This window comes from Poecilia reticulata, chromosome 22, assembly GCF_904066995.2.
Source record: "Poecilia reticulata chromosome 22, P_reticulata-male-v2, whole genome shotgun sequence".
In the NCBI taxonomy this organism is placed as follows: Eukaryota; Metazoa; Chordata; class Actinopteri; order Cyprinodontiformes; family Poeciliidae; genus Poecilia; species Poecilia reticulata.
The window spans coordinates 16,524,909-16,548,083 of NC_088851.1; the positions used below are offsets into that span (position 1 = coordinate 16,524,909).

At 38.5% G+C, this 23,175-nt stretch overlaps 1 protein-coding gene across 6 annotated transcripts in view; it reads left to right on the forward strand.

Annotated features, from left to right (window-relative positions):
- The window catches only part of col12a1a (collagen, type XII, alpha 1a), a 63,672-nt gene that overhangs the window by 4,330 nt on the left and 36,167 nt on the right, over nucleotides 1-23,175 (forward strand). For 4 of the 6 annotated variants that reach the window (XM_008399532.3, XM_008399529.3, XM_008399531.3 and 1 more), the window contains exons 3-23: nucleotides 891-1,007; nucleotides 1,095-1,238; nucleotides 2,023-2,076; nucleotides 2,905-3,168; nucleotides 3,291-3,455; nucleotides 3,695-3,868; nucleotides 3,968-4,258; nucleotides 4,340-4,942; nucleotides 5,668-5,946; nucleotides 6,028-6,303; nucleotides 6,383-6,655; nucleotides 14,196-14,465; nucleotides 15,623-15,889; nucleotides 15,992-16,184; nucleotides 16,281-16,405; nucleotides 18,643-18,792; nucleotides 18,880-18,999; nucleotides 19,114-19,278; nucleotides 19,362-19,505; nucleotides 20,755-20,894; nucleotides 22,567-22,696. In XM_008399532.3, the coding sequence (XP_008397754.2) occupies nucleotides 891-1,007; nucleotides 1,095-1,238; nucleotides 2,023-2,076; nucleotides 2,905-3,168; nucleotides 3,291-3,455; nucleotides 3,695-3,868; nucleotides 3,968-4,258; nucleotides 4,340-4,942; nucleotides 5,668-5,946; nucleotides 6,028-6,303; nucleotides 6,383-6,655; nucleotides 14,196-14,465; nucleotides 15,623-15,889; nucleotides 15,992-16,184; nucleotides 16,281-16,405; nucleotides 18,643-18,792; nucleotides 18,880-18,999; nucleotides 19,114-19,278; nucleotides 19,362-19,505; nucleotides 20,755-20,894; nucleotides 22,567-22,696 (4,344 nt within the window). The remainder of the gene's footprint in view (nucleotides 1-890; nucleotides 1,008-1,094; nucleotides 1,239-2,022; nucleotides 2,077-2,904; nucleotides 3,169-3,290; nucleotides 3,456-3,694; nucleotides 3,869-3,967; nucleotides 4,259-4,339; nucleotides 4,943-5,667; nucleotides 5,947-6,027; nucleotides 6,304-6,382; nucleotides 6,656-14,195; nucleotides 14,466-15,622; nucleotides 15,890-15,991; nucleotides 16,185-16,280; nucleotides 16,406-18,642; nucleotides 18,793-18,879; nucleotides 19,000-19,113; nucleotides 19,279-19,361; nucleotides 19,506-20,754; nucleotides 20,895-22,566; nucleotides 22,697-23,175) is intronic. The other 2 variants (XM_008399533.3, XM_081603647.1) reach the window with 1 other exon arrangement.

Below are 23,175 nucleotides of genomic sequence, written 5' to 3' on the forward strand. Positions count from 1 at the left end.
AACAACTTTCTCATGTACATGATGCATGATACTGTGACTGAATCATCTGAATGTAAAGACGCACTGTCTTGTCTTTAGTCTTTTTTGTTGTTCTCTTTGTTGTATTTATGCACACTCTTTCTTTGTTTTTAAACATTTTTTTTGGTTGAACAAAGTTTTCACTTGCCTTTCTGGTGCATTAAGCCAGAGAAAAAAGTACACAAGAGTCTCCAGCGACGATTTGTGTATTCTTTTTTACAGGTTTGCAATGGATGTGTGCCACTCACTTGTGCAAAGAGTCTTAACCAAATAAACTACAAACCACTTCTTGTCTCTGAAATATGTTTATATACAATGTATATATAACATATGGTGTTCTGTTCTCACCATCAGTAACCATACGGCAATCTTGATTCCATTGTATAATCAGTAACTGTTGTTTTCTTTTTATAATACTGAGTCCAACTCCATCATAAAAGCAGTGCAGTATGTGGTCAGGGCATGCGATGTGATGATTGCACTTAGCATGTGTTGTATGGTTCACACAGCGTTTGCACTTTTTGTGCACATGAAATGTGTTTGCCATTGCTTGAGTTGCTTGAGCAACTCAAACAGGCGCCATTTTGTTCCAAAATGGCTTCTCACTCCGTTTTTTTTTATTTATTTTTTTTATTTTAATTGTTGTCACATGTTCTCCATCTGTCACTTCTCACAAATGGATGTCAGTTCTTTGTGCCTGCCCCCAACAATGAACAAGTGCGCTTCAGTTGTGAAGTGTTTGTAGTTGGGGTTTATGTATATGCTTGGATCAAATGGTCTTTTGTTTTAATTTGCTCAAAAATTAAATCCACATTCATACATGCTGTTTATTTTGTAATGTGATTTAACAGTGTTTGATCTTTTGTTTGCAGTGGAACCGCCCTCAGATTTGAAATTTAAAATACTAAATGAGAACACAGTGGAAATGTCATGGGTAAGACCCTCAGCAACGATAGAGGGCTTCAGAATACAGGTCGTATCAGATGCAGGTAAGCACGAAGCAATTTAAGTCAAGTCAACTGAAACATAAAATAAACCCAAACAATATTGTAACTGGAGAATCATGTTATCCCCAGATGAACCAGCAAGATATTTGAACCTTGGTGCAGAAATATCTACAACATTGCTCAACAATCTGACACCGGATTTAGACTACACGGTGTCAATAAATTCCTTTTACGGTTCAGAGGAGAGCATCCCCATCTATGGACAACTGACAAGTATGTATGAGTTCAGCCTGGGAAGAGAATAATGGGTTAAATAGAAAAAAAATAGAATGACAATTTTTAAAAGTAACAGGATTCTAGGTTAATCTCACTAAATAAGAATCTCATTGCAAAAATAAATCTTTGGTTATGCATTAAATAAATTCACTACACACAGAATCATGTATTTCTACCTTGCATTTCCTTTAATTTTGATGATTACACCTTATGGCATACACAGTCAGAGGGAGGACTGTAGGTCTCAGTTCAAAATTTCCAGTAGTATTAGTAAAAATTTACATTGATGAATGATTTAAATATATTATTTGAAATTTATATAAGTTTTGAATTGGATTACAACTGTAAAATAGCTTACTTTTAAATTATATTCTACTTTTTTGAGTTACACCTGTGCTCATCCAGGCCCAAGGACCTTTGTGGCATTTTAGTTTACTCTGTATTGTGAGACAGCATGTACAATCCAAGTTTTTTTATACAGAAATTTTAGTAATGTATTGGACTTTTTAAGAAGATGAAAATGGAATGACAAGGACTTTGTTCTGCAGGTAACTTGTGCATGGAAAAAGTGAAAAGACTCAGTTTCCATTAAGCCACAGGGACATTGGAAAGTCACAGAAAAAACAATATGTTTACTGTCTAGAGTTGAGTTTTCATAGTTTATGAATGTGGTTTTTATCCTGGGGACTCAGTTTTATGATGTGTTGATTTCCTTGCCTGTTCTCTGTCCGTGGATGTGGAGTTTTACTGTTGTACTCACCAAGTTTTCCTTTTGTTTCAGTTCAGTCAAGTAACACAAGTGGAAAAGCGAGGAAGCCACATTCAGATGCAATCAGTGAGTATGTTTACTTGTGCAACCTAAATCTGAACAAAACCAGCCATTGAATGGATTCTCCAAAAACTTGACCTAATTTTTTTCTTCTTTTTTAAAATTTAATCATAGAAGTGTGTTTGCTAAATAGGTAAATGTTTGAGACTAACAGGACGGGATTTGGTTAATTTAATCCGAACAAGAGAGCAAATTTAATACAAGAAAACTTATTATAGATCAGAACCATCTTTAAAACTCTTAATCAAAATATTCTTAAAAAAAAAAAAGTTCACCAAACATTTAATTGACCGAATGTGGCTTCTGAGAAACGGGTATGTGAACACATATTCAAAGAGACCACATACACTCTGCCAATGGAGCCATGTTAAATGTTCCAGAAAATTTCATTTATGATTGAAATCTTTGTGGGTTTTAAAGCTGAAAAAAACCCCGACTGTAGTCAGTGGAGCCTGAGCTAAATGTTTAGTCTGTAAAGCCATCTGCTGGAATAACTATACCAGCCCACTGTTTGGCATCAGTTGATTTTTCCTTTTGATGTTGGAATGCAACTCTTAGCCATCCAACTACCTGTCAGGGATTTGATTTTATTTAGACATTCAAAAGAAGTGAGGCATAAAAAGCATCGCTTGAAATACAGCTTGCTGTCATATCCTTATTGGCACTTATTTAGAATATAAATTGATTTACTTTGAGAAACAAAAATTGTTTCATTATAATTGTTTCAAACCTCGATAATCCCGACCAATCAAAATGTTTAATGCAAGATCTAAATGTTTTTGCTCTCCACTAATTGCCCGTCATATTGTTTGTTTCTCTAATGTGTTTTCTCAGAATGTTCTGTGAGCGCCATCGCAGATTTAGTTTTTCTGGTGGATGGCTCGTGGAGTGTGGGCAGAGAAAACTTTAGGCATATCCGTAGTTTCATTGGTGCTCTGGCGGGGGCCTTTGACATCGGCGAGGACAAAACTCGTGTCGCTGTGGTTCAGTACAGCACAGACACTCGCACAGAGTTTCCCCTCACTCGTTACACCAGAAGAGGAGACCTTCTGCAAGCCATAAACTCACTGCCTTACAAAGGAGGGAATACTATGACTGGTAAGGGGGCTAGAAAGAATTTGATTGAGTAACAAAACATGTTTTAAATGTGATGACTGTGCCAGTGGGTTAAGTTCAATCTGTCAATGTAAAAAATACAAGATGTTTAATTCTTCGTTTAGGTGATGCCATAGATTACCTGATGAAAAACATCTTCACTGAGGCAGCTGGGTCAAGAAAAGGGTTTCCCAAGGTAGCCATGATCATCACTGATGGAAAATCCCAGGACCCAGTGGAGGAGCATGCTGAAAAACTTAGGAACATCGGAGTGGAAATATTTGTACTAGGTATGTTTTATTATTCAGGGTTTTGTTAAATTGCGGCGGGTTGTCTGTTCTTGGAAACTGTTTTAGTTTTCCATTGATTTTTATCATGAGATCCACATTTGCCCTTAGGAAAAGTGAAATACTGTTGTTTTTTCAAAACTTTAGCGGCTCTCCAAAGCAGCTAAGCGTCTCTCACATCTGCAAAGCAGACAGGATTGAATGCTTGATTTATTGGTGCTGTCGCGCTTCTTTCCGTGCAGGTATTAAAGGAGCAGATGAAGATGAGCTCAAAGAAATTGCCTCTACACCTCACGGCAAGCATGTTTACAATGTGCCCAACTTTGACCTGATCCAAGATGTCCAGAAAAAGATCATCACTGAAGTTTGCTCTGGTGTAGATGAGCAGCTTACCTCTCTGGTTAGTGGGGAAGAAAGTAAGTGACATCATAATCATTTAATATGTGTTTGAGATTCTGTGTTTGACTTAAAAAATTTCTCTCAAATAATATACTTTATTTTGCATCTTTTACCAGTGGTGGAGCCTGCCTCTAACCTCCAAGTAACAGAAATTGCATCCAAGTCAATGAGGGTGACATGGGATCCCTCCCCGGGAGAAATCACAGGCTACAAGCTGACCCTTATTCCCATGGTGCCTGGAATGAAGCGACAAGAACTGTACATTGGACCCACACAGATATCTATAAACGCACGAGACCTCTCTCCTGAGACCGAGTACGAGATCAGCTTGTTTGCCTTGAAAGGTCTGACTCCAAGTGAACCCATTCTGGATCTAGCAAAGACTCAGCCGGTCAAGGTGTCCACTGGTAAGTGTAGAATTTACTCTTGCTGAAAACACACTCTATGAAATGTAGTCACTTCATTTATAATTTCCTGTTATTTCCTAGAGTGCTCCCTGGGAGTGGATGTGCAGGCTGATGTGGTGCTACTGGTTGATGGCTCATACAGTATTGGATTACAGAACTTTGCTAAAGTCCGTGCCTTCCTCGAGGTGCTGGTCACTTCCTTTGACATCGGACCCAATAAGATCCAGATTAGCTTGGTCCAGTACAGTCGAGATCCACACACAGAGTTTGCCCTAAACACCCATCATGACATTAATGCTGCTGTCAAAGCTGTGCGTAGCTTCCCGTACCGTGGTGGTTCCACAAATACTGGCAAAGCAATGACATATGTCAGAGAGAGGATCTTCGTCCCAGGTCGTGGAGCGCGGGATAATGTTCCTCGTGTCATGGTCCTCATCACCGATGGAAAGTCATCAGACTCTTTTAAGGATGCGGCTGCCAAACTGAGGAATGTTGATGTGGAGATCTTTGCTGTTGGTGTGAAGGATGCAGTCAGATCTGAGCTGGAGGCCATTGCCAATCCGCCAGCTGACACTCATGTCTATGAAGTTGAGGACTTTGATGCTTTCCAGAGAATTTCCAAGGAGCTGACTCAGTCCATCTGTCTGAGGATTGAACAGGAACTTTTGAAGATCAAAAAGAAAAGTAAGTGCAAAGCATTTAAAGATTATTTACAGCTTTAGTTGATTATTTTGCTTTTTTTTAGCTTCTTTTCTAGATTATTTAGAGTAAATATAAAGGTAAATTACCAAATGTGTCAGTCTATTGATAAACAAGACATAATTATATAGAGTTTCATTAGCCTCTGTAATCCAAGTTCATTAATATTTGTTTCATTATTAAATTTTTTTAACCAGATAAAAAAATACAAAACATAGGGAATAAAGTATTTTTTACAAGCTTGACCAGGCCAAGAGGCAACACACTGACCTCTTGACCAGTGTGTTGCCAGAAACAGTTAGATTTGCTTGAAGCTGTGCTCAGTTTCATGCATTTTAACATTGGAGAAACATGCACAATAAGAGAGGTTGGAAAGTATGTGTGCAATGAGATACAATAGGTACTGAAATAATTGCATTCAAGCAACCAGGCTGTTCCTACTGAGTCAAAAGTCACTGAAAGTTTAAGAGGACATAGAGAAGTTTCTTTATAGACAGCAAACAGCCCTCTGTTATTAGTATATGCTTGTTCACTGTAAATACTGTATACCACTCAGTGTTAAGTAGTAACACAATAAATTTTTTTACAGCTTATGAGCTGAACACAGCGATAGTAGATCCACTTCAAAATGTGCCAGATTTTTAGTTTCTGTACCCAATTAAAAAAAAAAATAAAGCAACATTTCTAAAAAGATATTCCTTTGCTTGCAGGCCTCCTTCCTCCTCAAGATCTCCGTTTCTCTGAGATTACCTCCAGAAGCTTCCGTGCTACTTGGACAGCTCCTGCTGCTGCCGTTTTGTCTTACCTTGTGCGTTTCCGCAAGGCTGAAGATATCACTGGAGACTATGTTTCCCTGATAGTGCCAGGTGATACCACCACATCCATTCTTCCCCATCTTTTTCCAGTCACCACCTATGAAGTCAACGTCTTTTCTCAGTATGACAAAGGAGACAGTTTTCCTTTGACCGGTGAAGAAACAACTCTTGAAGGTAAAAGATTTCTTCAGGTTTCTTGTAAGATTTCTGAATAGGCGGAAGATTTTTCCATTTCTAATAAAAATTTCCTTTCAGAGCAAGGCCAAGTTCGGAACCTGCGAGTGACAGAGGAAACAACAAACAGTTTCAGGGTTTCATGGCAGGCTGCTCCTGGTGCTGTGATTAGGTACCGTCTGTCATATGTTCCTCTAAGTGGCACAGGAGAAATAATAGAGGCCCAGACCATTGGAGCAGAAACTACCATAGTTCTCCAAGAGCTCTTCCCAATCACCACCTACCGCGTCTCTGTGTCCCCCGAGTATGCAAGTGGCATGGGAGATGAAATGTTGATTGATGGTACCACCAAGGAAGGTAAGGCAGGAAACCTCAATTGATCAGTATACTTTTTCTCTGCTGAGTAGCTTTCTGATTCATTTATACCTGTTTTCAGTTCGGGGATCTCCACGAGACCTTCGTGTCTTTGAAGAAACAATATCAACAATGAAACTGACATGGCAGGCTGCTCCGGGAAATGTTCTTCAGTACCGCATTGCCTATAAACCTGCAGAAGGAGGTGAGAGGAAGGAGACATCTGTCAACGGAGATACGACCCAGGCTATGTTGAAGAATCTCCAACCAGCCACTGAATACGAGCTATTTGTGACTGCACGCTATTCCACCGGCTTGGGGGATCCTCTTCTGGGTATAGGAACTACTTTAGAAGGTAGGAAGCAATTCCACTCAAAGTGAAAGTTTAAAACTCCTAGATGTTAGTACGTTGAACAAGGTATTTTGTGTTGATGAAAATATGATGTTCTTTTTCTCATAAAATGTTATAGACTGAGATGATCATTTTGGAAAAAAAAAAGTTAAGGATTTCCAGTTTGTCATGCCTCTGCATGGCTGAAAACTAAATTTATTTCACTTTTTTATGTTGCAAGTCTGTCATAAAAATTCTGAATCAAATAATTGTGTTATTTTCTTGCAATAACACAAAGAAGCATAAAATAGTGATGTTGAAGTAAAGTAATAGATCCTTTCAAAATTTATTGCAAAACCTGAAAAGTGTACCATTGTGTAAAAATATAACGATGGAGAGGTCCATATGTACTCAACTCAGTAATTTATTAGTTTTTAGAAAAACTATTTGCTATATTATAGTTGTTTATTTTTCACATCTGACCTTATTTTGCATGTTTGCTGTCTCCTTTCAATCATTTGTGGCACACTGCATGAGGAAAATACCTTGGCTCTCTTTCTACAACTCAAAATCTTGCCAATCTTCTAGATGCCAGAGTTGTAGAGCGAATATTTAATAGTTGTCCTATGAATTCTCCCACCTGAGCTGTGAATCTTTGATGCTGCATTGGCCTCCTTGTTGGTTTTATGATTAATGTTCCGCTTCCATGAGCTGTCAGTTCAGGGAGTTAGTCATTTAAGCTTGCAATTATACCCATGAGTTGTTCTCAGATGGAATATTGTTTTTGTAGCCTAACCTTTCTAAGCTGTTCCACAAATGTATCCCTGACTTGCCTGCTGTGTTTCTGGGTCTTTGTTATGGTGTTTTTTCAACCAAAGCTTTTCACAAATCTGAGTTCAAATTACACACAGAGGAACTCTGTACTTAGTAATGAGGTGTTGTGTATCTTGTATTAGATTTTATTGTAGGGTATCAGATTAAAAGGGTGTCATGTTCTTAAATTTTTATTTGTAAAATCTGAAAAAAAATGTTCCACCACATTTTTTAAACAACTTTTTTTTTTTTTATAAAATATGATGTAGTTTGTGGTCGTAATGGAACGTAAAGTAAAATTTATATGAGTACATTGACAAAGCACAATGAGTTGGACCTCTATTTGTATAAGTTTCAGAAGTAAGGAAAGAGTGCTGCACTCAAAGTCATTCTTTTTGCACAGATGGTGGATTGTGGTAGCTTTGCTTCCCATTAAGGAAGTGGGAATTAAATAAATTTGGAATGCTCGTAAATGGTGAAAACATATGGAACAACTTGCATCTAATCTAAGTCATATACTTGTTTGGCAGTACTTTTGTACGTTAGTTTATATGGGAAGGGTTATTTATTGAATTATTATAGCCCATCTGATGTATTTAGGATATTTTGTTGCTAATACAAAATATAATTTCATTCTGATAATAAATAATTGTGGCCAAATGTCTACTTTCAGCAAAACCCATCTGACAGAACTTAGAATTCAGCAGCTGCAGGCCATCTGTGAGCTATGTTGTTGATCATGCAACAAAAGGTGGCTTGGTGCTCTGGTCATCTCACACAGCGCAGGAAGTTTGTTGTAGTCACCCTTGAGAAGAAGGTCAGAGAGGGAGAGCTACATGGAGGCAAGGTCTGAAAGGTCAACAACAAAGATACTTTGTTCAACAGAGAATACCACTCTTGCACTTTCCGTTCTGAAGGGGCTAAAGGACTTACTTTGTAACTTAAAGTAGGGTACTACCTTGATGGCGCTATTCTCAACCAGAAGGCTTTCTATCAATTACTGAATTTTGCTGAACAATAAACATATTTGCTTGGCTTGAAGATGGATGAGATGCTTATGGTAAGGTTAAGAGGATTAGTGTTCTTGGCCCATCTGCACAGGAATGGGCACAAAAAATTTTCAGGATGGCCTGGTTTAAATTAGGGTGCTCCATCTTAGAGTGCTTAGAGATCAGAAACTGACTGAAATAACAGGAACATTTTTGACTGAGTTTAATTTGTCATTTTAAGTGCCAAAGTGAAAACAGTCTAGTGCTTGTCTTAAATCACAACCAAGAGTTTTCTTATGGAAAGCTGTTATAAAACAGAAATAATTCTATGTAAATGTAATTGGGGAGAAGGAGGGGAAATTTATTTTCTCTTGTTTGTTCTAAGCAAACAAAGTGCTTTATTAACAGATTAAAACCCAATCTGTGGTGTTGTCAGCTACACACCCACTCACAAAACGCTTCATTGACAAAGCACGTTGCTTACCCACCTAAAGCGATAAAACTGTCATTCCACAACAATAATCTAACAGTGTTGGGTGACACTTTTTGAATGACCCACTTTGTGAAATCTGTGTAGGCAAGAACTCAAAGGCTTGCACAAAGACCTCCGTTGTGACAAACAAGAAGCAATTGCCAAGACAGGAGCCTTGAGCTGGACAGAAACATCCTGAGAGGACTCAGCTGGAACACAGAGAAGGTGTCAGAAGGAGGACTTGGATGAACATCCCGATTGTGGATATTATACACAAACATGGTGAAATTATTTACTTTAGCTCAGGGAGTTTTATTCCGCATGTGGAAGATGTTACCTAATGTTGCCTTGAATGGTGGGTGATCTGTCTGTCTCGTCTGAGAGCGGACTGTCTATTCATCTTCCTCAAGGGTGGAGCTAAAGACGGGCAGAGACACAGCATGAGGATGAGAGGAAAGAATGTTACTTCATAATGTGAAATACAATGCCTTAAGCTATTGGGTGGGTTCAAAGCTTATTAAAACATCAAATGGTTCCACATTCAAGCCAACAAAACTGAACCTACTGTTCACATGATACCTGAAAAGTTGTCATACCAACACATTATCACACCCAGAACTAGTCAATACAAATACCAACTCACCCAGTTGCATGAGAGTAACTGCTTGCCCTTCATTTCAGCTTTGCTGTTTATGCATTCAGATGTGGTGAAGACGACTTGCTGAAGTTTAAATTGAACATCAGAATGGGTTAAAAAGTGGACTTAGTCATGATTTAAAATGTATTGATGCCCTTATAAGAAAGATAGGCTTGCCTAGTGGAATTTGATGGAACGATCATGCTTGCAGAGGATTTTCTGAAAAAGAGAATGGTAATTATGGGCATGAAAATGATGTTTTTAAGTGCAACTTAGAAAGACAGGTTTCTCTTGAAAATGAGATCTAGATCTCAATGGGGTTTACGTGGTTAAATAAAGGAAATATAAAAAAAAAGATATGGTAGCTAAAGTAACCCTTTGTTACAAAGAAGGAATGAGAATATCCTCTTTGTTTGCATAGAACATTGAAGCTTGAAGCATAAGGGCTACAGTAGCAGAAGACCACACTGGAGGTCTCTCTTCTTAGGTAAGAACTGGAAACCAGGGCAAAATTGGGCAAGCCTGGAAAGATGGTGCGTGTTCCAATGAGTCCAAACTTCAGCTGCAATATTCAAATGGTAGGGCTATGTTTCAGAGTAAACTACATGAAAGAATGGATCTATCTTATCTTATATCAAAGGTTCTGGCTGCTCCAGGTGTAATGTTGTGGGGGATATTTTATTGGCATGCTTTGGAATCTTTGAGCATCGTTTCAAGTCCAAGACCTACCTGACCATGTCTGTCCATTTATGACTGCTGTGTGCACATCTTCTGATGGGTAGGATAATACAGCATGTCACAAAGCTCTAATCCTCTCAAACTGGTCTCTTGAACATAATAAGTTTACTGGACTTCAGTGGCTTTCAGTGTCACCAGATCTAAATCCAACAGAGCATCTTTAGGGTGTGGTTGAATCGAAGCTTTGAATTGCTGATGCACAGTTAACCCATCTGCAGCTGTATTGTCAGTATAATCCATCTATGCTCAAAGATTGTAGAGCAAAGGGAGAATGGGACCCAACTAAGTACTAGCAAGTTCAACAAGTTCCAAAGTGGCCAAGGATTATATTTACCAGTTCTAATTTGTAAAAGAACACAGGGTAATGCCCTGGGCAACCTTTTAGACATTTTCAAACTTTGTCAGAGGTATTGTCAGAATAGTTTTCTTCACCACTGCGAAGATCCTGTGATGTATGGCTTGGGGCAGACAGACTTGGCTTACAAACAGTGAAGACCTCATCTTTGTGGTTTGTGTGTATGTTTAAGTGAACCAAGAGAAATAAAGTAAGGTGACAGCGCTGAGATGGCAAAACTTCATTTTTCCTGGAGTCATTTTGAAGGGGTTTGTGGAAAAAAAAGCTATACAGACTGAGTAAAAGTTCAGTGGAATCATTGAACTCAGCAGCTATTTCTCTATTGATTTATGAAATAGACACATAATACCAATGTTCTGCTGAAAAAAAAGCAACAAAAACAGTTTGTTCCATCACTAAAACTTTGCTACTGTATGCTGAATTTTGACTTTCTCTTGTTTGGAAGGTTGTGTCTCGTAAAGCAAAAGTTATGAAATCACAATATCTGCAGGAAAAGGTAGTTTGTTCTGTCTTCTTGGATTTTCAATAAACATTCATTTCAACTGTGATGGCTTGATGGGTTAGGATCAAAACTGATCCAAGGAAGGATCAGTAGTAAACTGGCAACATGGTCAACTGACTCCTGTCTGCCACTGAAAGTGTCAACAATGGGCTTGTCAGCATCAGAACTGGACTATGGCGGAATGGACGATCAGGTAACCTGCTCTGATCATATTTTGTACTTGGACAGTAAGCATATCGAGCTTGGGAACCCGTCTGGTGCTGGGATCTACTTTTGGAAGAATGCAATCTGACAAAAGCAGTTAAATGCTATGAAACAATGTGGACATTAGATTGACATGTACCACGTAACCAAGCACTGCCGCAGATCGTGTGTACAGTTTCAAGAAAACAGTATTACTTGACAGTGTGGATAATACTGTTCAAAAGATTTGGTCTTGGAATAGTTTGAGGAGCTCAACAAATTTGAAAACTTAATTTTCGCTTCTAAATTCCCAAAATCACAATCCAACAGAGCAACTGAATAAGTAAGGTTTTTGCTGGTGATATGTTGGTGCATGGCTGCATAGAACACTTTCAGGGCTCTGGTCGAGACCATGCTTAAATTTGATAGGTCTGTTTTAGCATCAGATAGGTTACCAAAATACTCATCAACAGGTGGTCATAATGTTATACCTGATCATCAAGAGAGTTACCCCCTTTTCAGACCTTGATTTAGGAGCCTCTTGACTTTATAGATTAAACAATTTGAAAGAGTGCTGAGTAGAAACTGCTGCGATCCCTTCTGTAAATATGCATGTACACAACCAAGGTACATGTAAACATATTTTTGGTAACTAAACACACTTGAAAAACTGACAAATTCTGAATGAGTATTTAATTCTTGGTTGTAAACCATGGTGGCGTCTGTGTACCATGTGCTTTGTTTAGGAGTGCTTTGCTCCTTGGAGTGGCCACTGCTCTTGAGTTTGCCTCTAAGTATTGATGAAAAGCACGCCACTGCCTGCAGAAGTCATTATCTTGTGATCTTTTCGTGCTACGGCTCACAAAGCTGCTGGAAAAGTCAGTCAAGTTCATCCAGCTCGCGCTGCTTTGCTAAGATAAATCTTCTATTTGATCATGTGGTTATTTTTAAGAGGCCCGTGCTTTTTTCCGCGGTCCTCCAAAATCTGGAACTCTTCATTAGCTTCTGGGCTTGGCCTTCACTCATGAAAAATGGCCACTGTTCAGATTGCTCTACTTCACAGGCAGGCAGATGGGCACTATGGCAGTTCTAGCAGAAGTAAATGGACACCCAGAAGAACTTAAAGGTTACTGCTTTGTGACAATTGTAAAACTTATGCATTTCCTCTAAGCTGAATTTGTTTTGTGGTGCTTTCTTTACATTGTATCATTTCTCTATCCCATTTTCATTTTGTTTGATGAATGGGGTTTGAGTCGGACCACCCTGCTTGAAGGTTCTGCTGTGTCTGTGATTATATTGCCATTAGCTGCTGGCATGTTGGGGTTAAGAGGCTTGAATGACGATCAGATCAGCATCCCTATGGATGTGTGGGAGTCTATGTGCAGCAGCCCATCTTCCTGTGGTGAATCCATCGCTGTATGGCAGCCAGACAGACAAATCCACCTCGACGTTGGTTTCTCACTCTCAGCCAAGCATGTGGTGGCTGTCCATCATAAAATCCCCTCCTCTGCATTTCCTTGTGTTTCTCCTTTCACAGTGGTCCCCCAGGAAAAGCGAGCAAAAACAGCAGGGCTCGCACAACATCTGCAACTGTAGAAAACACACTTTGTGGGTCTCGTTTCCTCTGTTTCAGTGGAAAATTCAAGTTCTGCCGGGGGGAGGTTTTGGGGCGATATATGATTTGTAATGAGTTTTCCAGAACTTTTTCCAGGAGGCATGCAGAAAATCAAGTTGCTCAAACAGATCCTGAGGGGTTGAAGTGGAGACAGATTAGTGGTGGTGGTTTATTGCTAGGTCTGCTCCTGCTGTCCATTTTGTGTTTTGTTCACTTCCTCAAATAACAAGATGTCTATATTAGACATCAGTCGCAGCTTGATAAAGCAATCATTTTGTTGGAGTTTCTTAAAGGGATAGACACATTCGGAATTTTAATTTTGCTTCTGATTTTCAGCTTCCGTGCTACTATTTTAAAATTGTGGTTGGCACATCGAGCTACATCAATCAGACTCATTAGCTACAGCTCATCACTCTGCCCTAAGCTCATCAAGAGAGAAACAAACTATTTTAGACTTTGGTACATTCTATTATTTGAGCAGCTAAGCTCATTTGTTCCTGTTCTTTCCAAAATATTGTATTTGTTTGGCAATGATCATGGTGGATTTACAGTCAGCTAGTAGGGCTTCAGGTTCTGCAAACATAACTGCAGTATGGTAAAGGCCTTTGCATACTTTACAAGAATAGGATAGTTTTCCTCTTTGATGTGATGTGGACAAATCAAGAACAAATGTATTTTCTGGCCAGGACAGTTCATCTCATTATTCGACTCAGGCGTGTTTAAGTCAAGACAAATCTAAAACTTGCAGGACATCGGCCCTTGAGGACTTTAGTTTGACAAATCTTTTAGATCTCCTGGTCTTGGATCTTGTTGGGGCATGTCTTTGATCTTTCTCTAAAGAAAAGCCAGTTAAAAAACATAATAAAACATATTTTTAATAATTCCCCACTTCTGTGTAAAAAGCAGCTTACTTTGTTTGCACATTAAATAGGGTTCAAGTAAAGGTCTAAGATGTTTTTGAGATTGGAGTTGTTTTGAGAGAGGTCTACGTATTCTTTGGACTTGTTCCCTCTAAGGCTAGCCCTTAGCATCAGACTCCAGGACCAATAAATCTAAATGCACCCCACTTTAAAATCCCTGAACTCTCATTTTAAAACATTTTGCACATTAGCTGTTGTACACCAATTGTTTTTACAATTAAACAAAAAAAAAGCTGAGGAAATTGTTTGGCAAAAACAAGTAAACTGGAAGCTCATACTGTACTGTTCCTAAAGTCATTATGCAATTACTTACCTGTAGTTGTTCTTAATCTATCCATAGAGCTTGGCTCACCCAGAGACTTGGTGACCAAAGACGTCACCGACACCAGTTTTGCGGTGTCCTGGAAGGCCGCTCCAGGTAATGTTCGTCAGTATCGGGTCACTTGGAAGTCCCTGTTCAGTGACGAGACTGGAGAAAAGACAACACCAGGAGACACCACCGCCACTGTCCTGGATGGTCTTACCCCAGAAACACGTTACCAGGTGTCAGTGTTTGCTGTTTATGGTCATGGAGAGGGGCAGCCACTGGTTGGAGAAGAAACCACTGACAGTAAGCTTTTATGTCTCTTTTATCATGTCTTTTTCTCTGTAATGATTGATCATTGCTTTTGTTTCTATTTTCTGCCACTCTTTAGTTTAATAATTTTTCAGTTTTGGCTTTAGTAGAGCTTCTTTTTGAGGTGCAATCTGTTAAGACAGTTTTTCTCTTTTGTCTTCTGTCATACGTTAATATGGGTAAAGAGCGTTTCTGAGTGATCTTAAATCCATAAATATTCAAATCTCAAGTTAAGCTTTGTTGAATTTCTTTTAATCAACCTTTATTATAATTCTGCAGAGATGATAACATAATGAGGTGCTCAAAAAAGGCTGTGTGCAATTTAAATTTAAATTTAGAGTTGATGTAATTTCAAAGACACTTGCACATGGTTTTCATGAGACATTCGGAGCTGACGGACTCTTGCCTTTTATTCTTGTTAGACCATAATGATGCTTGAATGAGCAAAGCATATGGAGAGGAAACTTGCTCCAACGGGGAGGAATTTTTCCACCAGTGAGTGAAAAGGAATGTGCTAAAGAAAAATTAGTGTTCTTTTGATTTTGATCATCTTTAAAGATGGCATATGCCAAAAGGAAGCATGAGGCAGGTCCGCTGACCTGAACTTTCTTGAAGTTGCACCTCCATCTGCTGATTTATTTCCTTGAGCCTTTTCATAAATCTTAGGTCTCTTTGGGCTGAGTAACACATGGCAAACTTGGATTTGCAGCTTTTTTCCATCAATAAAAGTACTCCCTCTGAAATAAAACATTCTGAATATTTTCCCCAGCTCATTTTGAAACCTCTGACTGTTCACACTTTTTTTTTCATTTGATACTGGAAAAATACAAACTGCTTTTATAGGTTTGCTATAGAAATACATGCCAGTTTATAAATTTGGTTTTGTTTAATGTATATGTCGAGAAGTTTGAAGGGTTTCAGTCGGGTTATTTTCGCATGCATGTGGAACTATCTATGTATGTTGCTGTTTAGTTGCTGTACAACAGGGAAGTTTGCATTTCAAGAGTTGGATTGTTAACATAGGTGGTTATGTATTCATTAAGCATGCTTCGCCATACAAAAATGCATCAAAAAGACTTACTTCCTAAGGCTGTTCATTCACTGTGTATCCCTTTTGATGTATCAATAACATTTTACTTCCTCACTCGCAGTCTCAGCCAGCGGCAAAACAATTGTCGTTTCGGATGAGACAGAGAAGACCATGAAGGTGACATGGCAGCCAGCACCTGGAAATGTGGTCAACTACCGTGTTACCTACAAACCACAGCCAGGAGGGCGCCAGCTAGCTGCCAAAGTACCCGGTGGCACCACCTCTACCGTTCTGAGACGCCTTACCCCTTTCACAACCTATGACCTGACTGTGGTGCCAGTCTATCGTTCCGGGGAAGGCAAAACAAGGGAAGGAGAAGGAACAACATGTATGTTGGCGTTTTATGATCAACCAAATCCTGGTCATGTACTTTACAGTGCAGAGTTTACTGACATGTTTATTCTTTGCATTTCAATTCTCCTCTTGCCAGTGTCACCTTATAAAGGTCCCAGGAATCTTCAGACATCTGAACCAACAAAGACTAGCTTCAGAGTGACTTGGGACCATGCTCCTGGTGATGTTAAGGGCTATAAAGTCAAATTTCACCCTGCTGAGGACAACATAGACCTGAGGGAACTTATGGTTGGTCCCTATGACAATACTGTTGTGCTTGAGGAACTCAGGTGTGTATTTACATCTTTCCTATACTAATTTTGCATTTATTTAAACCATTAAAAAGTTTTAGACTACATATAATTATGATGTTTGTTGGTTCACAGAGCTGGTACTAAATACACAGTGAGTGTGCTTGGTATGTTTGATGGAGGAGAGAGTGTGCCGCTGGCTGGAGAAGAGAACACAACGTACTCTGATGCACCTGAGCCTCCTGCATATGATGGACCAAGTAAAGTTACTTAAGATTATTCTACAAAACACCGATTTGAAAATATTAGAAAATTCAAACAAGAGTGCAAACAACTGAAATATGTACATTCATATAATTATACAGTGCCTTGCAATGGTTTTTAAAGTACACCTCTTTAACCTTTTTACGCATTGTCACATTATAATTGTAATGGATGTTTTTTTTCTTTATCTTGGACAGGAAAGCTGACAATAGTTCACAAATACATGAAGCTAAATGCAAGGCAGTCCTTAAAGAAAACCTGTCTGAGGCTGTAAAGGGTTTTAGATTGGCATGGAAGTTCACCTTCCAGACAGGATCCCTAAACACAGTAGTGGTTTCTGATATGCAACAGGCAACAGGAACATCTCCATTAGCCAGGGGGTTGCTCTCCCAGGGCTCCAAACAGGCTATGACCGTCTCTGTGTAAACATACAGACACAGCTAGATCAAAGCAAATCCATGTGTTAGGATGGTCCAGTGAAAGTCCAGGCTTACATCCAACTGAGAATCTGTAGCAATACTTCCAAATTAACATTTGCAGAAAATCTCTATCCACTTTGTTTGATCTTGAGCAATTTTGCATAAAGTAAACAAACAAAAATGTTGGTCTAAAGCTGACAGATGTACCGCAAAAGACTTGCAGCTGTAATAGCAGAAGAACGTAGAACTTAATGCACACGGCCCTTCGCGATTTTATTTAGAAGAAAATACATTGATTATTAAATTATCCACCAATTTGTGTTGCTGAATCACAAAAAATCAAAATAAAATACAAAGATTTCAACTATAGTTGCAATGTGAAACAATGTGAAAAAAGCTAAAGGCACCTGAACATTTTTTTTCAGTGCACTGTGTCTGTCGTCATGTAAAGTAGCATCTCCAGTGTTTGGTTTTTCTGCAGTAAGAATCTAACACCGGACACTATAAATTTTCACTTAGAAAACTATTCTATAAACACTAGCCCTATAAAAGTAAAAGAGGTTCTCTGAATGCCATTCCTTAAAGCAAATTTCCTTGTACAATAACAGATGTCAAGGAAGACTTACTTGTCTGGGCTTTTTATTTTTTTGTTTGCTTTGCTTGGGAGCCTTTTAATGTTTCTTCAGCTGAAGTTTAGCCAGTGCAAAAAGAGCCATGCACATACAAGCTTACTGCGGGTATAAAAAGCCTTACTTTTACTGGTTAGTGAGTAAGAGTGACACACAAACACACAGTAAGTGTGAGAGGAAGGAAAATGTTGTGATTCACTGGAAAGAGTCGTGAAGGTCAGTTGGATGCCTTGCTCCTTATAAGGAGACATGCCAATTCAGTGACAGCTTTTTGCACATGATAATTAAATGTATATTCAAGAGGACATTGTCTGTAGCTTGCTTTAAATAAGAATATTCTAAGTTTTGGTATTTTTGAAGGGATGGCTGTACATACACACTCGTTTATTATAGTTGTTTGACTCCTTTCAGTTCTTATCTCATCTTGTGTGCAATATGCATATATTTTACTTTTTTTTTTTTACATCAAACAAAATGAAATACAAATAGTAATAATTATTTATTTGATCGGTTTTTCAGAAGTATCCAGTTATCATACTCATTGTGCATCTTTACAGATTGCAGAGTTTAGTGTGTGCACAAACAGGACTGTAAATCAAACGTAATGTAACCTGTTTTCAGTTGCAGTAAGTGGCACTTAGTGTAGCATCTGACTATTTCCACTGCACATCTGAATTCTTCCTCTTGGCACAGTGGATCAGATGCCTTCATTTTCATCATGCAGGTGTTAAAAACAGGATGTAAATATTACGGTGCTTCTCCAGAGAGGCACATTACTCTCTCCTTCAGAGGCCTTTGATATGTCAGGGGCCATTAACAGCACAATCCTCCTGTGGGACGCACTCGTGGATGTCGAAAAGCACAACTGTGAAAAACATTTCCCTAACAACGTACTGCTGGAATGATGATAATTGTACCACCTGGAACCTCTGGCGTAAAAAAATACTGGGAAAAAGGAAGAAAAATGCACTAAAATGTTTTGGAAAAGATGTTTTTATTGTCATGTGTTGAAATGCTTAGCATACATTTTCCCTATTTTATCTTTTTCATTCCTTCTTTATATCTTATATTTTCTCCAATGCCTCTCTCATCATTAATTTCTATCACAGACACAATTTTGTATTCATCACAGCTTCATTGTACCTCTTTTTAAATTTCTATCATTGTTTCATCATGAAATGTCAGACAAAATGTGTAAAACCACTGCAAAGGCCGACATCGTGCTGCTGGTGGACGGTTCCTGGAGTATCGGACGGCTTAACTTCAAGACCATCCGGGCCTTCATTGCTCGCATGGTGGGAGTCTTTGACATCGGTCCCGATAAAATTCAGATTGGTGGGTGTAATTAGAACGTGCAATTTAATTTAAAAGGCAGCGCATTATGAGACAAGTTGATCTTACAAAGGTTCATCATATTTTCAGGTCTTGCTCAGTACAGTGGTGACCCAAAGACTGAGTGGCACTTGAATGCTCATCCAACACGGGACTCACTCCTGAATGCTGTGAATAACCTGCCTTACAAGGGAGGAAACACCATGACAGGTACTTCAGTCAGAGCTTGCTGTAAAGATATGATCCACCTATTTGATCATATTTGTTGGGGCTCTTCAAGTTGTTTAAAGTGGTGACTAAATCATTGCGATGTTTTATCTGCAGGAATGGCTCTTAACTTCATCCTCCAGAACAATTTTAAAGAGAGCGTGGGGATGCGACCTAGTGCCCGAAAGATTGGTGTCTTGGTTACTGATGGAAAATCCCAGGATGAAGTTGTCATCCCCTCACAGAGCCTGCGCGAGCAGGGCATTGAGCTGTATGCCATTGGTGAGCACACTTTATATTTGTAAGCTTCTACAAGCATAACTGTGTAGAACAAATAATAAATAGCAATAACATGTCATTTCCAGGTGTGAAGAATGCAGATGAGAATGAGCTGAGATCCATTGCCTCTGATCCGGATGACATCCACATGTACAACGTAGCTGATTTCTCCTTCCTGTTGGACATTGTGGACAATCTCAGCGATAACCTCTGTAACAGCGTGAAGGGAGGTATGTATGAATTTGGATCAAAACACAGCATCGTGCAAAAGTGTTCACTCTTTGAATGTTTTTTTAGATTTTGTTAGGGTACAGCCACATACTTTAATGGGGTTTTTGAGGCAGAACACCAAAAGGTACTCTTTAATCGCAACATGAATGGAAACTAGAACATAGATGACCATTTATCTGTTCAAAATAGCTCAATTGAAGCCTGGTTTGATGAAGAACATATGTGAATAGTGTTTTAAAAATTTCCCACAGTTTCGCAATGCAGTTTACGTTTGAACTTTGATTAGACCACAATAAAAATATGTATTCTTTGATTTTAACCACTCCACTATAGCTATTGTTATGCAGTTGTTTATATATACAGAATGAGAAGATATACATTTTTTTTTTTACTGTCTGAAGTTAAATCAGATTGAGCTTGGCTTGTTTTAGATTAGTTAGAATTGCCAAAATAATTTCTATTTCTAAATGCCAGAAAACTCAGTGTGAACATTTTTTTTTACAGTTAGAAGACAGTTATCACTGATACTGACTAACTTTTCTGCATTCAAAGAAAAATGACAAAATATATCTAAAAAATGGTCTCACTACGTTATCTGGCCTTTAGCAATAAAAATAATTTTGGTAATTGTTTCTGTTGATCTAACACCTACAATCCATTTAAAATACATGGAAGTTTGTGTAGGTTGTGGCTAGAAAAAACAAAAAAAATTCAAAAGGTATACTTTCTAAAGTTGTTGTATACTTATCTCTGAATAACAAAAGAAGCAACTAGAGACAACATCTGCTTTATGTCCTCACACTCAATTATCTGTATGAATGGGGTTTATTAACTCATAGACCTAAAGTCAGTTGGGTGTCTGGTTGTTTTGCAGGCAACCAGCCAAGTGCCTGAAAATGTCTGCAGATATGTTATTTTCTATGTCCCCAAATATTTCCTCTTTCTCCCTCTCTGGAAAAGGAAATTGCCTACTCCTGAATCAAATTAAAGAGCTGCTTGGGAAAAGCTTAGCTACTAAGTGCTCTGTTGTGTGTAAAATTGTGTTAAGACTTGCAACCAGAGAGGAATGGTATGTTTAAATTATGCATTTGTTTTTTTCCCTACTATATAAGTTACAGAAAAAAATTAGATCAGTTATTTCCTTTTTAACTCTTTGTGATTAAATGATAGAAGTAAAAGAGTGTTTTTGAATTATATTTATTATGGTCCTCTGTGGTTACTAGTGCAACAATTTCCATGTCAAAACAGGAGGAGCCCCAGATGCACCCACTGATCTCGTGACATCAGAGGTGACTCACCAGTCCTTCAGAGCCACCTGGACCGCCCCCGATGGCCCAGTGGAAAAATATCGAGTGGAGTACATGACTGTGTCAGGATCCCCACAGCAGGTAGCCCATATTTAATCTGCTGCTGTCTTCCCAAAATGCTATACCTGCCAATAATTGAGTTCATGCTAAAACTGCAGTCAGCTGCTGGGTGCTGATTGGATGTTGGCTTAAAGCTCTTCTGACAAACAGCTTCCGATGCTAGTGGGAAACTTCACTCAAGCAGCCTCCTGTTTGCGTTGGCCTCTATGTCAGTATCTAATTACATTACAGTCTGCTAGAAGGCAAGGGGACACAAACACACAGCTCTTAGTGTAGAGGATTAGAAAGCAAATGTCTCCATGAGCGGTAGCTTCACTGGCCAGCAGAGGCTTGCCACCACCGTTTGTGAAACTGATGTGCCATTGGTTTCTGAATCTAATCACAATGCTGGAGTTGTTTTCTTCTGTTCAGTGCTTTGTTTGATGCTGAATCTTGTGATGAGTTTTTATTGTCGTTTATGGATTGAGAAATGGGACATCCACGTTTGGGTTGGAGTCATATTGAAAACAATGTTCTGCTTTCAACTATGGATATTTTCGTCTCATGTAAACAACTTCCAACACTTCACAAGACTATTGAACACAACATGGCATATTTTAGCTTGCACATTCATCTGTTCAGCTTCATGCAAGTATAAACTGCATGGCACTGACCAGCAAACAAATTGTTTAGGACATAGACGGGTTCTGTGTTGACGAATGTGCTTTGGTACATATGGTTTTTATTAACCATAAGAGCAAAAGCAAAAGTCATTGTGAAGTTGTTTTGTGAAGTATTTTACCAACATGCGCTCAGAGGCTATTTAGCAAGTTAAAGTAAGAGCACAAAATGAATTATTCAAATAAGCGATGAGCCTGACCACGCTGCCAAATTAGGCACAGAGTGGCTTAAAAAGAACAATGTGCTTTGGAGTGGCCATCACGCAACGCTTACGTCAAGGGGCTTTTATGAGCATGAAAGCCCACAAACCTGACTCAGTTATACCATTTCTGTCAGGGAGAATTATGGATGCACCGATATAAAAAGTTGGGCCAATATTGATATCTGACACTTATATTCCTGTTGTGCTTGAAAACCAATATTTACTGATATCACATAATATATATTTTCATACTCCTTCGACACCGTGAAAAAATTACCACATCACCTATATATTGCTTCTTTGCTTCAGTTAAACACCCCACAATCCTGCACCACATCACTGTAAGTGTGGAACTAATACCACATAGCCAGTACTTGCCCCTTATGAAAATACACACAAACGAGACTTAGCTAATCATGGGTTTCTAATGTTAGCCCAGTTTTAGTTGTTGCATCAATATCGATATGTCAAAACATGCCTATCATTGGCTTTGATTAAAAACATTTGATTTAAAAAAAATATGGTGGAATTATTTATACTGTTGAAATAAATGTTAAATTCTGACTTTGAATAAACTGGTATTGCTTCAGTAATCTGTAATTTAGTAACTACAGATGCTTTTTGGTAATTCTAACTAACCTAAATCAAGAGAATTGTTGTTTGATTAAATGTTCCAGTAGACCAAAATGGTTCTTGTGTCATACACATTTGGTTTCAACTGAAGCTGTCCGCAAATGGTAAACTATTTACTTTTATTCCATTTTATTCCATTCTTCAAATGGAATAAAAGTAAACTCTTACAGACCACCTAACTCTGTGTACTTTTATTAGGTGTTTGTTGATGGGAGTAAGACCACTGTGGTTCTCCAAGGCCTCACACCTCTGACACAGTACTTGGTCAATGTCTACTCAGTTGTGGGAGAAGACAGCAGCGACCCACTGAAGGGAGTTGAAACCACACGTAAGTCTCCTATTCTAAAGTCACAAAATTCACCCATTAATTGCTCCAGTGACATTACATGAAAAAAACATGGTTAAAAAACTGAAGATTTCTATGGAAAAAAAATAAAAATCTAAAATCTTTTAGGGGATCGGAATTAGGAATGAAAAAAATACTCAAAAGTGTGATACCGTTGCTCATGTTTGGCTCGGAGTCAGAGTCAGAGTCAGAGTCACAGCGATTTTATGCATTTGGGAACTGTGAATCCAGTGCGGTCTCCACTAATAAAATGTTCAAAGGTGACATTTATATCTTGCTCTATAAAGTGACGAAAGCAGTAATAAATCTCAATTAGATGAAAGTTTAAAAATAACTTACTGAATTATGTTCATTTTCAAGAACAATTTTGGGCTTTTGTGCCTGTTTGTTTTAGGATTCTTTTTGATATTTTATTGGTGCTTTCTAGAATGACAGGTGTTAAAGAATATATTTAAAGCTAC